Here is a 16,180-nt window from a genome sequence, read left to right as displayed (position 1 = left end):
CAACAATGTAAATCTAGACAAACTTATTAACTCCTGGAGCAAGCATGTTCTTTCCTTATCTCTGATGCTAATTTTAACCAAGTACAATATTCTCTTATAGTTTATTAGCTGTAAAGACATACAGATGCATCCATTCCAAGACAGACAGCAAACTAGAATCATGATCTCTAATGAAATATTCTTTACTGACAGAGTACCAACATCAAACTCAATTCCCCCATGGACATAAAAATACTCATTCTGTGCATCTTGAAAATGCTGACATTTGAAATTTGGTCCAAAAAAACCCACACAGAGGTAGTTCTCTTTCAGTTTTAACTCCCCAAGATAAAAAAAAATGCGGGTTTTTTTTTTTCTTTTTTAGAAGTAGCAACACAACAATAGCTTAAAACACTAAAGTTATTTTAGTACTTAATATATAAAAGATATAAATAAATTATCATTTAAACATAAAAAAATCTACAAAATATATCTGGATGATATAAAAATATCAATGTCAAATTTGAATTTTAAAAATCAGTAAATTTACAGTTTTCTTACTCGAATATGGCTGAAGATGTTTACTAAATTTGGGATCTCCATCTTCTTTTTAAACCCCAGTAAAAATGGAATCAGAGGTCATTAACTTGAGGTACTCTATATTCCTGCAGATAGCTATGATTTTTTCCAATTGTTTCTTCAGAAGCTTTTGCTGAAGAGCTAACCTCTGCTGCAGTCTGGTATGTTATTGTATCTTAATAGGCCTCTGTTGATCTTATCACATTGGTGAACCTATTCACTGCATCAAACCTAAATATATTTTCATGTAGCTCAACTTGTGTAGTGCCAAGTGTCAATTTAAATAGCATATTACCAGCATATTGAATAAAGATTTTTTTTTTTTCCACCTGTACTGTTTGGGTTGTAAGTTGGATCTTCATTCGTATTTTCACCATAGGTTCCCTATAATCATGTTTAGTGGAAATATCAATTAGACCTGCAAAATAGGAACGAGTACAAAAATCTACAAGATCAAATGAAATGCTTCAGAACGCTGTCGTTGCCTGCCATAAAGATAGGTTTGTACCACCTAAATGTAAACATTATTCATTTTTAAAAATGTATTTGTCAGATGCACTTTGCTGTTGCATCTCTAACCTGACAGTACTTTTATTAATATGTTGGGAATTATTAGTTCTATGTAAGTTAGAAAGTCAAAAGATTCTTTAGTCTCTAATACCACCTTATTTATTATACAGCAAGGCAACTAATTTTAAATCTTAATTACACAGATATGACAAATAATATAAATAAAACTATTTAAAATGTTGGGGGGGGGAAGCATCTATCTTTAGAGATGTATTTTGAAGAATTCATAAGCCTGGAGCTCTTGTTATTCTTAGAGAGAGCTTCCAAGAACTGAAGACTTCTGAAAACCTGACCAATCACTTAAGTATCACGGTGGAAGCTGAGCTCTTTTGGAAATGTGTTAATTTACAGTAATTCATATCAGCTTATAATTTTGCATGACAGCCAATGATCTATAGTTTTTCAAGTAATGATCCCAGCTTTTAGGAATGCCACGTATCAACTACATGCAATATTAGGTATTTTTTTAATAGGAATGTTTTTGTACTTACCTCCTGAACAATACTGAAAAAATATTTCCATCTGTTTGAGTTTTCCCATCTGTATCAATGTTTATTTCAAAGCACCAAAACTCTAAGACACATTTCCCTGAGTATGCATGCCCCAAACTTCTACCGTGTAGTCAACACTGATCAAAATTAGTCCAATTTTTGTATCAGCTGGAGGAACCTGACAAGAAGTGCTGCGACGGTAATTTGCATCTGAACTGATGAAAGGTTTAAACAGCAAATTCCAACAGCTAATTCTCACAAAATCTGATGGACTTCTTAATAATACAAGGGCATATCTGAATACATCAGTGCCAGCAAAGTTGCTGTCTGGGTACATGATTTTTTTTAGCTGGCCCAGCAGCCTCTCACTGGGAAGCTCTACTGAGCACTATATGTCATCTTTTGAAGCCAACCAACTAGAGGACACGGTAGTAATTAATTCTTGCTACTTACTTCTGTCAGACTTCACAAACAAGGCACTAGCATTTTTCTGTGCTACCAAGTTTGACAAGCAGGTTGCCTCATCACCTTATTCAGCTCTGGAGAACACCTGTCAGGGCTCAGCATTCTCCAAGAATATTCTCCAGTTTCTAAAACACAAAACTTAGAGAGGCTAACAAATAAAGAGAGAGGATATTATTTAATCAAGAACCGTACTAGTATTTGCAAGAAAACAATAAATTTCTTAAGGACAAGATTAAAAGACAGTAACACTCCTGTAGGTTGCTCTAAAATGTTATAGAACGTGATTTCAATACATCAAGTACTTTAAAATGTCTTAATTTCTCCCCCCTATGGAACCAAGCATTTGGTCAAGAAACTCCATAAATAATAGTAAGTGTACTATAAATAACAATGATAAATTAATTTCTCAAGAATAACTGGATAAATGGAAAAGTTTGCCAACACCAAATGATATGGTTTCTTTTTAAAACTATTACCTAAAATTATTTAGAAGCCTTCCAAAATTATTTCTCATGTTTCTCTAAATATCAGAGGCCTCAGTTTGGCAAATAAATGATTTGCCTGGGTACAAAAAGCACAACTTTTTGCTTAGGGTCCTAGGTGACACATAACTTCTAGAATCACTCCAACACTACTACAGAGATAACAATGAACAATAGTCACATTTCATCAGCCTAATGTTCCTCTTGGTCCAGTCTCCACCTGCTTTGGAGCGTGATGCAAGAACTCTTGCAAACGCCCCAGGGTAAGGTACTAGGGAGTCAGTTTTCCTCAGAGCACCAGTAAGAAATCTGCCAGCGCTTTGAAGCAGTCGGAAATTTAAGTTTTTTTAATAAGCATTTCTTCACAGACTTGACAAATTACTTTGAAAATCTACTTACACCCCTAGAGATACTTTGTAGGAATAGATATATTATGCTTTATATTATGCTTTTTTCTGGTAGGATTTTTCCCTTCTCTACTTAATTGGACATACGTAAAAACCAGAACTGTAAGGTAGCATGTTGAATACTAAGCTCCGACCTTACCAAAAACACTGGAGCATGCATCCAGTTTTTCTTACATTAACTTTGCAATCCTTCCATACACAATTAGAAAGACAAGCTTCTCTTCAGAGGAAGCCCATTCATATTTTTATTTCAACCCCATGATTGTATCCACATACTCACCCAGACTGCCTTTTTTTTTTTTTTTGGAGACCTTTTTTTTTTTTTTTATTCAAAAGAGATCTTCCTTGAAGTAAACAATGGATGCTTTGCAATTTTAGAAGCAAAAGTAGCAGAGCTAAAGCTAAAGGACAGTCAGCAAGCTAGGGAGCCAATGAGGGATGAAGAACTGTCTGGAGGGAGTTTCCCAGTTTCTCTGGGAGCCGAGGGAGCCTGAGGCTGGGGACCACCAACCAACCAGCCCTGCAGAACTGGCCAAGGGCTGGGAGGCTGCACAGGATGGCCCCAAAGCACCCAGGGTGTGTGTGTGGTGTCCATTTCTCAAGTAATGAAAGGGCAAGCATGATGCTTGGAGGGCAGATCTCCAAGAGGTGACAAGGCCAGAGACCCTCAGCTCTTTTTGGCTCTGGCAACCCAGACCAGCTCCTCACCGCACCCTCCCTTCTAAAACCATAACCTGAACCCTCTCCTAAAGCATAGCTGCAAGACCAGCCCTGTTCTACAACAGAGGAAAATCTACTGTACTGAATTCAATACGCGTGACAGATTGGACAGATTCAATACGCTTTTTGTGACACTGACATTGATTAGGAAGGGTGGGAAAGCCAACCTTTGGCTATTCTCTCTTCCCCAGAGCCCAGTATTCCCTTCCCCACCGAGGATGAGTGAGCCTACATGTATTACTTTGATGATTAATAATAATAATGTGTAAAAAAACAGACCAAATATTCTAAAAAAACTCCAAAGATTTACTGAATTTACATATAAAATAAATGCAACATCTCAATATGTAGCTTTATAATTCATCTACTGAAAATAACTTCAGTCTGCTGCATGTGTCAGATGCTTTTTCACTGTTGCTCTCTAGTTTTGCAATCCGAGATCCAAACTGTACAGCCCTTTTTGGCAAAATAGTTGAGGCTGTAAGGCCAAACTCCTTAGCAGCAAGGCGCAGAATCAACTTCTCACCAATTCCTCGAGGTAAAGTCAAGTCAGCTTTTTCTGAGATGGGCAGAGAATTGAGGAATGAAACAACATCTTCATCAAGAAAAGGAAACCTGAAGGGAAGATATACATGAGGAAAGACCCTTTAAAAACCTCATACAAATAATCTTGGTTTTCCCCTTTACCATATGCAAAGACTTAAAAGTCTGTATAAATTCCTAACTATAGATGTACCTTAGATGTTAGTGTCACAGTACAGAGGCAAGTCTCCAAAGCAGTTATACTGTCTTGGAGAAAGGAAACATAATATATCCTGTTAAACTCATAAGTCTGAAAGTTTTCAAAAGTCAGGTAAAGAGAAGAGTAAGAACAAGCATCAGAAATGTTGAGTTCATACAAAAGTTAAGAAAATCAGAAAATACAATGGAAGAGCAAGACAAATTTTAAAGTAACACTTCTCAAGATAACTTCTAAGTATTTAAAAATACTGTATGAAGCTACACTGTAATTTTGAAACAAAAATATTTACACAACAAATTCTGACAACATTCTGAATTCCAGGCGTTCATATCTAACCACATGCATGATTAGCAGCATTGTCTGTCCACCACTGCAACTGTTTTTTTGCTTGTATTGGTTTTGTTGGCAAGGTTTTGGTAGCAGGGGGGGTTACAGGGGTGGCTTCTGTAAGAAGCTGCTGGAAGCTTCCCCTGTGTTCAAGAGAAAGCCAATACCAGCTCTGAGACGGACCCGCCGCCGGCCAAGGCCGAGCCAATCAGCGATAGTGGTAACGCCTCTGTGATAACATTTTTAAGAAGGAAAAAAAAAAAGTTGGGACAGGCAGATTCGGCAGCCGGAGAGAGGAGTGAGAACATGTAAGAGAAACAACTCTGCGGACACCAAGGTCAGTGAAGAAGGAGGGGGAGGAGATGCTCCAGGCGCCGGAGCAGAGATTCCCCTGCGGCCCGTGGTGAAGACCATGGTGAGGCAGGCTGTGCCCCTGCAGTCCATGGAGGTCCACGGTGGAGCAGATATCCACCTGTAGCCCGTGGAAGACTCCACGCCGGAGCAGGTGGGTTTCCCGAAGGAGGCTGTGACCCCGTGGGAACCCTGCGCTGGAGCAGGTTCCTGGCAGGACCTGCGGATCTGTGGAGAGAGGAGCCCACGGAGCAGGTTTTCTGGCAGGACTTGTGACCCCGTGGGGGACCCACGCTGGAGCAGTGTGCTCCTGAAGGACTGCACACCGTGGAAAGGACCCATGCTGGAGCAGTTCGTGAAGAACTGCAGCCCGTGGGAAGGGCCCATGTTGGAGAAGTTCGTGGAGGACTGTCTCCCGTGGGTGGGACCCCACGTTGGAGCAGGGAAGAGTGTGATGAGTCCTCCCCCTGAGGAGGATGAAGCGGCAGAAAACAACGTGTGATGAACTGACCACAAACCCCATCCCCGTTCCCCCTGTGCCGCTGGGGGGGGTTGGTAGAGAAGCCGGGAGTGAAGTTGTGCCCGGGAAGAAGGGAGGGGTAGAGGGAAGGTGTTCTGAGATTCGGTTTTTTTTCTCATTACCCTACTCTGGTTGATTTGTAATAAAGTGAGTTAATTTCCCCAAGTTGAGTCTGTTTTGCCCGTGACGGTAAGTGATGAGTGATATCTCTCCTGTCCTTATCTCGACCCACAAGCTCTTTGTTATATTTTCTCTCCCCTGTCCAGCTGAGGAGGGGGAGTGATAGAACGGCTTTGGTGGGCACCTGGCAACCAGCCAGGGTCAACCCATCACATTGCTAAACTGAAAATGTGCAACTAAGAACAGGTTTGGAAAAACACTGGCTCAAGGATCACATGAAAAGACCTTTCATGCACTTGAGTGGCCTCTGCTACACCTAAAGAATTTTTTGCAAGTTGGTGGTAGCATGGAGGAAGTAAACACAAATCAAATGATTCTTTAACTACTCTGACTTAACAACCAGGAAATGCAGTGGATATTGATCATGCCTTTACTGCATGGACAGGAATACGTGGCTTCTATGTTATGTTGTCATTTGCCAAAAGTCACTCCCCAAATGACCGCACCAGAACACTTCAAAGTTGCACAGATGACTGTTCCACTTAAAATCATAAAACCAACTTGATTTTGCCTATTTCAACATCTGTTGCTGCTTCTTAAAACTTCTAGATAGAAATCCAATGTTCAAGTTGCTAAATTTCTTTAAGTAACTCTTCCACAGTACTACAGACCACTTTTTAAAAACCAAAAAACCCCACAACACAGTACACATAATGAAACTGCAACAGAACTTGAGACAGTAAAATGCATAGAAGTTTCAATTAAGCTTTCTGTTAGAGTGTTAAAATCAGAATCTAACCGGCAAAACCAGTTTTGCTTCATGTTAAAACAATAGTACCTGGCTTCTTTCCCATGATCACCAATAATCCTGTCATCTCTACCAAGATTTCTAGAAGAAATGCGATCTAAGTCCACTTCAAGTTCTTTATTCAGACCTTCTAAGCCATATTTTTTGAAGCAAACACGATGTCGAGAATACCCAGCAAGCTGTTCATCTGCTCCAATTCCTGTAAGCACAACCTAAGAAAGCAGAATAAAAGAAATCTTTCTTAGTATCTATACAAGCTAATAATATGTAACAGATCTTAGACATTTAACTACATTTTAAGGAGCATAACTTTAATACACATATTCTAAATACATTACCTATCATGATGGGATATGCCTTACACATTTACAGAGCCTGAAACAGTTCCAAATAAAGTCTCTGGAAACTTGAAACAGGTTCACAATCAGACCTAAATTACAAACATTTCTACCGATGCAAGGAAAAAACACCAAAATAATGTTGTATGCATCACAAATACACCAGTATCTTTGAAGAATGTCTTTGTTAGTTTCTGTTACAATAAACAGCATTTGTTAAACACCAGCCTTTATCAAAAACATTGTTGCCAAAGATCATGTGGTATGTTCTAAATAGTTATCTAAATGTACACCCAGATTACTATTCCTTTACCAGCTACTGGCTTAGTAACAACTGCATTACACAAAGAAAAAACATCTCATATTGTTCTGTCTACTCAATAAGTACATAAAATGTTACGAAGAGAAAAAAACACTACTATATCTGGTCAATTACTGTGCCTTCAACAGCAATTCACTATAAAAGTGGAAGTCTCTTAACATAAATAGTCAAGAGTGTTTTACTAATCTGACACCAGCTAGTGATCAACTAATTTTTTACCTGTGCACAGTGGTAAGTAACAGATGGGAAAATGACACTTTTGCTTTATGCTTTATTAACTAATGACTCATTTCAACATATTCTGGACCTAAGATGAATTTGTATGTTTCACAAATCTGAGATGTACATCCTTAAGTAGATCAGTCAACTAAATCAACTGTGTTCTACAGTAGTAGTTTTTAAGCAAACTATTGCGTTTGTTGGAGGTTTTTTTGTTGTTGGTTTTTTGTATTTTTAGGATCTAGCAATTAGTAGAAAAGTAACAGGAGCCTCAAAAAGCAAAGGCAGCAGTGGACTGCAGACTCCTGCAACTAAAATAGTTTATTCTTCCCTACACAACCCATCAGGAAATTGGGAAGCGAGAAATAAGAATCAAATTCCCAAGAAAATCATCTAGTTAGTAAGAAGATTTTACTTAATACTACATACATCAAAATAAGTTACAAAAAAGGAAAGAATGACTTTTTTTAGTTCTGCCATTCAATCATACTCTAATTACAAAAAATTCCAAGTAGTCATCTTTTCTGCCATTATTATTTGCTATTTTGTCACATAAGTAGCCTGCCTAAATAAGAAGCTAGTAATTTTACAAGGGATGGGATGCTGGCACAAAACAATACTACTTAATAATTCATTAACATTTATCTCTAAATTTGTTAACCTATTCGGTTTGGACTGAATAGCTGTTACCCACTACTGGAGTTCAAACACCAAAAATGCTAGATGATGGTTATTATTTTTTTCCTAGTCATATTGTTGCTTATTCAAGCTCAATGAAAAGCCATACACATTACATGACAAAAGAACTGAATGCAGTTTTTAACACCAGAATTAAACAAAGATTATAATTACAGAATATTCTACATTCTGCCACTGAATTTCAGAAGCCTTGTGAGTATTAAAGAACCCTGCTGATTTCTGAAACACAACTGGTTTTACATTCACAGGTCAAGCATAAGGCAGAAAACAATAAAATCAGTACCTTTGCAGGACTTTTATATGGTTTCAGTTCTCCTTGGTTACTAATAAACCCCTCCCCTCTGGAAGCAAACCAAAGTGCACAGCCAATGCTGTCATCCAAGACTGTATCCAGTGGATAAATTAAGTGATTAATGCATTGTTGTCTCATTTTTTTCAATTCCTCTAGTGTAACATTAATTTCCACAAAGTTCCAGGTTCTTGAAGGGTTAATGGCTTCTAATTCTTTCAGTCCTGCCCTACCAGTGATTCTGTCAGGAACATCAAAGCAAGATAAATGAGCACCAGTTTTAGCATCAAGATCTTGACAACTTTCTTGAGGACAAAGCAAATCAAGCTTTACTTCCTGGCTGGTATGTTTTTTAGCAGTACCCTTTTGCTTAGCTTGTTCTTTTATCATGAAGGCTACATTGAGAAGATCAATTGGTTCCTCCAAAGGCACATGTTTATCAGCAAGGGCTGCAATAACCATAGAATCAATACCACCAGAGAAGAGCACCGCAACATGTGCTTTCCTATTAGACATGCTTGGAACTTCTCTTGTTTTCTGACCTTCATCTCTAAAGAGAGATAAAACCCGTCTCTTCACCGCTTCATTTAAAACATCAATAAACTGACAGACTAATTTTTTCCTGGGTTCCTCTGCAAGAAATCCTTGAAGGGTTTCTACAGAAATCGCATGGATAATGTTACTAGTATTAGTACCTGGACATTCACCTAAAGCTTCAGAAATCATTTTATTTAAGGGGATAACTGGTGCTCTGAGACATAGTTTTGATTCATTCATCACGAGATGTATGTGGTTCGGTAAGTCTTTTGAAACTTGGTCCAGAACATTAAGGAATATTTCTTCTGCTGTTTTCTCTGTGCAGCTGTACTTCCAAGGAAACAAGGTTAAAGACAAAGATTTAGTTGTTGCACAAGCTTTGAGATCTATTTTGAAAATTCCAGATGCTGGGACTTCTTGCCATTGGTTACCTGATTCAGAATAAACACTTACAGATGTGAGACAGAAAGCACTGTCAACCTCATTACTGAATTGCCAAAGCAAACTACGACGACCAAAATAATCTCTACCAAACCATAAACTGTGTCTAGAAGCTTGATAATAAATAAAAGACCACGGACCCCGAAGTGATGAAAAGAGTGACAAAATGTCCGCTTCACTACTACACAATGCAAGATGATGAAACACTACTTCGGTGTCATTCTCTAGATCTCCTACATGCACGCCATTGAAAATTTCTCCATTCCAAAGAAAAATATTGTTATTGGCATCTTCCAGAGGTTGAGGAGTCACCAGTCCTCTCAAGTGAAGTACATGGCCAGAAAACAGACACTCATAAGAGAGATCTGACACAGTTTTTATCAACTGTTGGCTACTGTCTGGTCCTCTTCTTCTAAGACGGCAGAGTATGTCTTTGTTAAAGAAATCATGAATAGCATGCTGGCTACACAAGGTAACAACGCAACAAATACCACACATTGTGACTTTGAATTCAGATGGACTATTTCTTGATTTTAGCCTTTTCTGAATTTTCCATCTCCTGATGTGCCTTCTTTAATTCATCTAATGTATCTGCGTAAGAGAAAAATACACAAATAATCAGTTTCATAAACTGGTAAGTTTATGAGTGAATTTATGAATAAGTAAGTTTAAGAGCATATGTAAGAAATGAGCAACTCCAGCCACTTGTTCAATTAAAGAGATAAACATGAAACGCTAAGTAACAAAAATGCTATGTTTGTGTTACATCAATACTATAGCTCACTGTAGCTTATTCCTCTTTAATTATACAAAGATTATGATTTTTTTTTCTCACAAAGAAAGCCACCCTACAAGTATAAGAATTAGGGGAATGGCCAACTGTTGCCTATATAACCAGTACGATTTACACATTTGTAATGATAAGAAGAGCGAACTGTCAATTAAAGGGTCAACACTATTAACTCAAATCAAAGGAAAGAAAATGAAAGTAGCAACTGTTCATTGCAGAAAATAAACTTATACTTCTAAATTTATACATTTCTAACATTTGTTCCATCATCAACTCTCTTTATCATCCATTCTCCTATCTTCATAATCCCACATATCCATTCTTTCAACTACCTAAAGATTTCTATCTTAACCTCCAGTTTAACTTATCATTATTGTCTTCCCACTCATCCCATGCAGTTTTTAGACTTTTTTTTGTTTGGGTTTTTTTTAAGGGACAAAGTGCTATACAGCTTCCCAAAGGGCACTGAGAATAGTGACTCCTTTGTTGGGCAGACATTCTCCCTCTTCCTACACCTTCAGCACTTACTCTGTTATCACATCCATGTATCAAGTGGAAACACTTTTACATTTATCCAATCCAGAAAACCAAGCACTATCTGGAAGTCTACTTTGTATTTGATACACAGTTGACAGGTTTTAATTTTAATATACCTTTGAAATCATTAACAGCTACAAATACAGCTTTTAAATAGTTAACTACTTGATCAACTTTTACACTGCAAACTTACTTTTGCATTGAGATAGCGTTTCTGTTCGGTCTACAAGGAAGAATATGTTGCTATTGGGTTGCTGCCTATAAACTTTCTGTAAAACAAAACCAACGCTGCGTTAAGTCAAAGCAACAAAGTGTGGCAACCACACTGCAACAAAAGCTGATGTAGGTCCACCAAGATACCCCTTCACTTTTATGACAGAAGGATAAGTTCTGCCTTGACAACACCAACATTCTAATGTTGTACCACCAAAAACATTTCATGGTCAACCAATGACTATTCTGCTTTTCTCTTTTCCTCATACATGAGGCATCACATTCTATTTTAAAACACATACACATGGAAAGTAAGAATACTTCATAAAGTCTTCTGATCAACTCAAACATCTTAACGAAGTAACTCTGATAAAACATAAAAAGACAAAAAAACCCACAAGGTACTGTATTACACTGCACAAGTGTACATAATCAAATCATTTGGAGGACAAATTATTCTGAGAATAGCAGACCACGTCTGTATTAAAATCCGTATTAAATTAAAAGACAGCGTGCTCTGATTTTGCTTCCCCTCTTGTCTCTATGCTTATTTCTCTGATGCTAAAATGACATAGTCAAAAGCAAATTTGTAAATACTTACCCGGTTCTTCTTCAAATTAGAAAGCTCATCAACTACAACCTTCTGCTCTTTAATCTGAAAGGCAAAAGATGCACTTAATTTAATAATTAAAAATAAACTACTGTATTATAATCCTGGTGGTGAACACACTGATATTTTAAGACAGCTACACAGTTGCTGTTCTCTGAATGGACCGTTAAAGACAAAGTGGAAGTAGATATAAAAATGAAACACTTAACCGCTCTAGAAACAGGTTATCTTGCATGGATTGATATTTTCTCCTACCCTCAAAAGCAATCACCACTGGGAAGCCAGAGTACCTCTAGCTGTTTATAACCAGAGACCACATTTTTTCCCCAGAAGAAAAGAAAACAGGCACACAACTAATAAAACATCAAATAACTTTAGAAAACAAAATTTAACATAATATCTACAATACTTTATATTACAGGTATTCTCCAGTTTCAAAATGAAACCACTAAAACCCCGAGACCCCTAAAACTGTATTAAGAGCAACAGAGGCCTTTCTATTGCTCTGGAGTTTTGCACGAACTTCCTTAGTGGGATTTACCACTCTGGTCAACTGCACTGGCAGAAGTGGCAGGTATTCCCATTTGCTTTTACAACAGCAGCTACAAATGCCAAAGAACAATCAGGAGGACCATCATAAAAGCTAAAAATAGAACAAAATCTGGTCATCAGGCACTTAATGCTTTTTGTGAGAAATAAACAATATGGTTTTCTTCATTCTTCCTTTATGTCTCCTAGAATTGGTACAACAGCAGAAAGCCGCCACAGAGCTAGGTTAGCCAAACTGAACGTGGCCTACAGAAAAGACAACTTTTCCAGCAGCTCCATCAATGTCTTATATTTACAATTCCAGCAGTGTCATCTTTTGCTACAGACTAAACCAGCCACTTTAGCATAACAGAAATTACAACCTGCAATACTGTTACGTCCTAGCTTTACAGCTTCCCAGGCAAAGATACCACTGACTTTACACAATACGGCCTTATGCCATTTTTTGAGGGAAAGCAGTTCCATAGGACTTGAGAGATTTCACACTAAACAAAGGTATTGGCACCACGGAAAACAGAGCAGATTTATGAGGAGTGCGAGCCTCTGTGACTGAAATCCTTTGGGACTTTTTGAGTAGATACAGCTGAAGCAGATATTACTACAGAGAAAAAACTCACTGCGACTCACTTGACATTTCGAGCTCAACTTGGAGCAATAAGAACCCCAAAAACCCAATCTGACAAGAGAGCTACCAGCGGCGCCGACAAGGACTGGCTACACGACAGAGGCTCTCCTCCGAGCCCTACGACGCAAACCCCGTACCACAGGAGCCCCAGCTTCCCGACGGGACTCGCCCTCCGCCTCCTCACGCTGATCACACCCGAGGTTACAGGCTCCGCGGGGCCGCCGCCGACCCCCCACGCCTCGGCAGCACGGCCCTGGATGTGCCTCAGCCCGCTCCACGCAGCCGAGAGCGCCGCGGGGATACCGGGGGCGGGGACGACGACACGGAGCCGCGGCCTCAGGCGCCGCCGTTAGCCGCACCGCGGCCCTCCCCTGCCTCCCTGCCGGCAGCAGGCCGCTCCAGCTCACCCTCCGGCTCAGCTCCTCCTTGCGGCGCAGCTTCGCGCTCTCCCCCTCCTCCTGCCGCGGCGCGCGGCCCGACATCCCCCTCCCCCCGGCGCGCGCCCCGCCGGGGACCACGCGCACAAACCCGGCAACGGCAGCGGCGACCTGCGACGCGGGCGGCCCGGCGGCGGCGTGCGCGCATGCGTGCGGCGGGGCCAACGCGGAGCGCCAGTCGGCAGGCGGAACTGAGCACGCGCCGACCGGCAGGCGCGAGCGGGTGGGGCGGGGCCGTCGCCGTCGCCCCTGAGGCGGCTGCCGCTGGCGGTGAGGGATGAGGGGGTCCGGTCCTCCCGGTAGCGGCCTGCCGTCCGCACGGGTAGCGGGCGACATCCCGGCCCAAGGAAAGAGTTCCCGGGAATCATGCGCTCGCGGTGAGCCGCCTGCTCGTCCGTCAGAGTATTGGCAGGGCCAAGGTGAAGCGAGGGCTGGAGACGACGGGGCCGTGTAGAGCGTGAAGGGAAAAAAAAGAAAAAAAGAAGACAAATGAAAAAGAAGAGAAAGCGCTTTGCCTCGGAACTGTTTGGTGGGGTGGTGACCCTGGGCCCGAGTCAGGCAGCTTGCTCCGAAATACCTTTAAATAAAGGTATTCCAGAGGAGATAGGAATTCTAGAATATTTACAGATATTAAGATTATATGTTTTCCTCTTTGGTAGGATGGTCTTAATCTTTCTCTGTCTCTTCCAGTGTACTATCGATACACGGCAGTGATGCATCTGTCTTCCCGTCTTTAGAAATACGTCAGGGAAGAAGTTGTTTAAGTTGTTTAAGCGGCAGGATGATGATAGCGCAAGGACAAATAATATTACTGTGATTTGCTATCATGAATAAATTGGCTGAGAAATGGTAAAAGGAGCCAATTACTGTGACAAGAAGGTTTTGAAAATGTCTTCTGGTAGCACCAATGAGGAACAAAAAATTAATTTGAGGTAGAGTTTGACTTACTTATGAAAGGAATTACATGCTCTGGTCACTGAGTTGATTGGTGAATGAACTGCGTATTGCAGGAAATTGGAAGTCTGCTGATTTTCATGGAAAATAGATCATATATTTATTAATGAGTATTAGTGGATATCAGCGGGGAGTTTGGGTGAGACTTTGTCAAGGTGATTGACGTAGGAACATTACAGTTATTTTTTCGTCTGGTGTTATCCCTTCCCCTCTTTTTAAATATTGTTGTGTAATTATTCTAAAGACTCAAGAGCCGTTCCAAACTTAGAGACTACTACCGATAGCTCAGTTGGGATAGAAATCTCATAAAATCCTACCAGTTCTTATGCTACTGACTGCACTACAAATATTGTGCAAATCTTCATGAATTATTTGACATATCTGCTACTTTAATAGGTGAGGTAGAAGTGTTGACTTTTGCTGCTTTGTGATTTGTGACTCACATAATCATACGTGTTACGTATTTTGATAATACTTGGAGCTTGTGAGCAAGATTACACCTTGTTTTGGTGGTATCCATAAACTTGGTTGGAATATCCGTGATGTTGATTGGAATTTTTGGCAGTGGTATAGGGACAATAAGGATTTTGGCTCCTAAAATAGAAGCACGAAAAAAGACAATTTGGCTATAAGAATATTTAATACTACAGTAACTTGCAAATGTTATGCTTATTTGCCTTTAACAGAAAGAGAAACTGAGACTACACTTCCATAAAAGGGCCGTCTTGCTCTTCCTTCCACCTTCAACCAACACACTTCTGCCTCCACCCTTGCATCAGCACGCTTGTGGGATTGAGTGTGTGGTGAGACAGGTGAGGCAGCTGATCCGGCTTTCTCTGCAGTGTACCAGTGATTACGTGAATCTGGCAGTCCCAAAGCAGATTAAATGAAGCTGCTGGGGAAATGTTCCCTAGGGGTTGGAGAGGTTCTGGGGCTTGTCCTTCAAATTCTAGAAGGAATACAAATGCCTGGGTCACATACAACAGTTTTGGTGCTATTGCTCAGTGTGCTTTGTAGTTTGTGACTCTTGTTCTGTGGAGTAATTTGTTTAATCTGACTACCTCCCAACCTTTGCTGCCTGAGTATTTTATTTGCTGTTGATATGTTACAAAGGTTGATGATCAAGTAACCCAGTAGTCAAAGTATAATTTCTGTACTGATGATCCTTTTCATGTTCAGTAATAAATACAGTTAATGTTTATTAATCAAAAATTCATCACTCTGTTCCTGAGCATGTTTCATCAGTTGGTTTGTAAGAGTGATGATAATGGTCTTGAGGCATAATAGTGAATGTGGAATGTTTTCAACTTCTGGTCTTACCACGAATTGCTGATTCTTCTACTGATATGGAATGCGCTTTTGATAAGTCCTTTTTAAAATGAATGGATTCCTGTGACATCATTACTCCTGAAATTACACACATTTGTACCCACAATAAGAGCAGCTGTGTTTAAAACTTAACAAAGGAAAAGGTCGCCACCTTTCTTCTCCCTGTGCAGAGCTGTGACATCTTAATTCAACCTTATTTCAGGGCTGCTGTAGTTCCGTTGTTTGCGATGTGCTTGCGCTGTTCTTCATGAGAGGTGGGAGGTGACTGAGGAGCTGATCTGGCTGACAACTAAGCGGGCGATGTAGTTCGGTGATACATCTCTGGTCAACCTGCTTGTGTCTGTGCACTTCTCTCGTGCCAACTCTGGTGCTCTGAACTATTTATACCATAAAACTATTTTGGGGAGGTTAATAATGCCTGACACAATGTTAATAAAGATCAAGGAATGTTTCACAGTCTTTTAAAGTCCTCACCTTTTCAGCATCTGGGATCTTTAAAAATGTACAAAATAACACATACTACCTAACAAGCAATGTAAACAGTTACAAAACAGGCAGTGGTTACTGATGCCAGAAAATATTTGAAGTTGCCATCCTGTGTTAGCGAACACCTGACCAAAACAGTACCCTCGAATAACCAAGCTCAAGCTCTGACAGACTGTTGTTAAAAGCATGCTGAAAATATTAGGCCATCCTTCTGAAAACCACTATCAGTCTTGAAGACCTTTTT

General features: G+C 40.0%; 2 protein-coding genes and 1 long non-coding RNA gene across 4 annotated transcripts; 1 reads left to right on the top strand and 2 right to left on the bottom strand.

The window, feature by feature from the left end:
• Positions 1-3,978: 3,978 nt before the first annotated feature.
• Positions 3,979-9,904, bottom strand: ASNSD1 (asparagine synthetase domain containing 1). The gene is made up of 3 exons (XM_041124027.1): positions 8,423-9,904; positions 6,592-6,773; positions 3,979-4,308 (listed from the first exon to the last, which is right to left on the bottom strand). Exons 1-3 carry the CDS (start codon positions 9,902-9,904, stop codon positions 4,047-4,049), a joined length of 1,926 nt encoding a protein of 641 aa, XP_040979961.1. The 3' UTR covers positions 3,979-4,046.
• On the bottom strand, positions 9,796-13,253 carry ASDURF (ASNSD1 upstream open reading frame). Its single transcript, XM_030019100.2, has 4 exons — positions 13,138-13,253; positions 11,548-11,601; positions 10,927-11,002; positions 9,796-9,997 (listed from the first exon to the last, which is right to left on the bottom strand). The coding sequence occupies exons 1-4, from the start codon at positions 13,210-13,212 to the stop codon at positions 9,927-9,929; spliced, it is 276 nt and encodes a 91-aa protein (XP_029874960.1). The 5' UTR covers positions 13,213-13,253; the 3' UTR covers positions 9,796-9,926.
• Positions 13,254-13,415: 162 nt separating this feature from the next.
• On the top strand, positions 13,416-15,954 carry LOC115343041. Of its 2 annotated transcripts, none has more exons than XR_003923989.2 (3): positions 13,416-13,756; positions 14,808-14,933; positions 15,653-15,954. It is a non-coding gene; the product is annotated as an uncharacterized LOC115343041 (long non-coding RNA). The 2 variants fall into 2 exon arrangements; XR_003923988.2 differs by having other exon boundaries at positions 13,416-14,099.
• The last annotated feature ends 226 nt before the right edge of the window (positions 15,955-16,180 follow it).

Source organism: Aquila chrysaetos, chromosome 6 (assembly GCF_900496995.4).
Source record: "Aquila chrysaetos chrysaetos chromosome 6, bAquChr1.4, whole genome shotgun sequence".
In the NCBI taxonomy this organism is placed as follows: Eukaryota; Metazoa; Chordata; class Aves; order Accipitriformes; family Accipitridae; genus Aquila; species Aquila chrysaetos.
The sequence above is the reverse complement of the archived record's forward strand: the minus strand, read 5'-3'. Positions and strand labels throughout refer to the sequence as shown.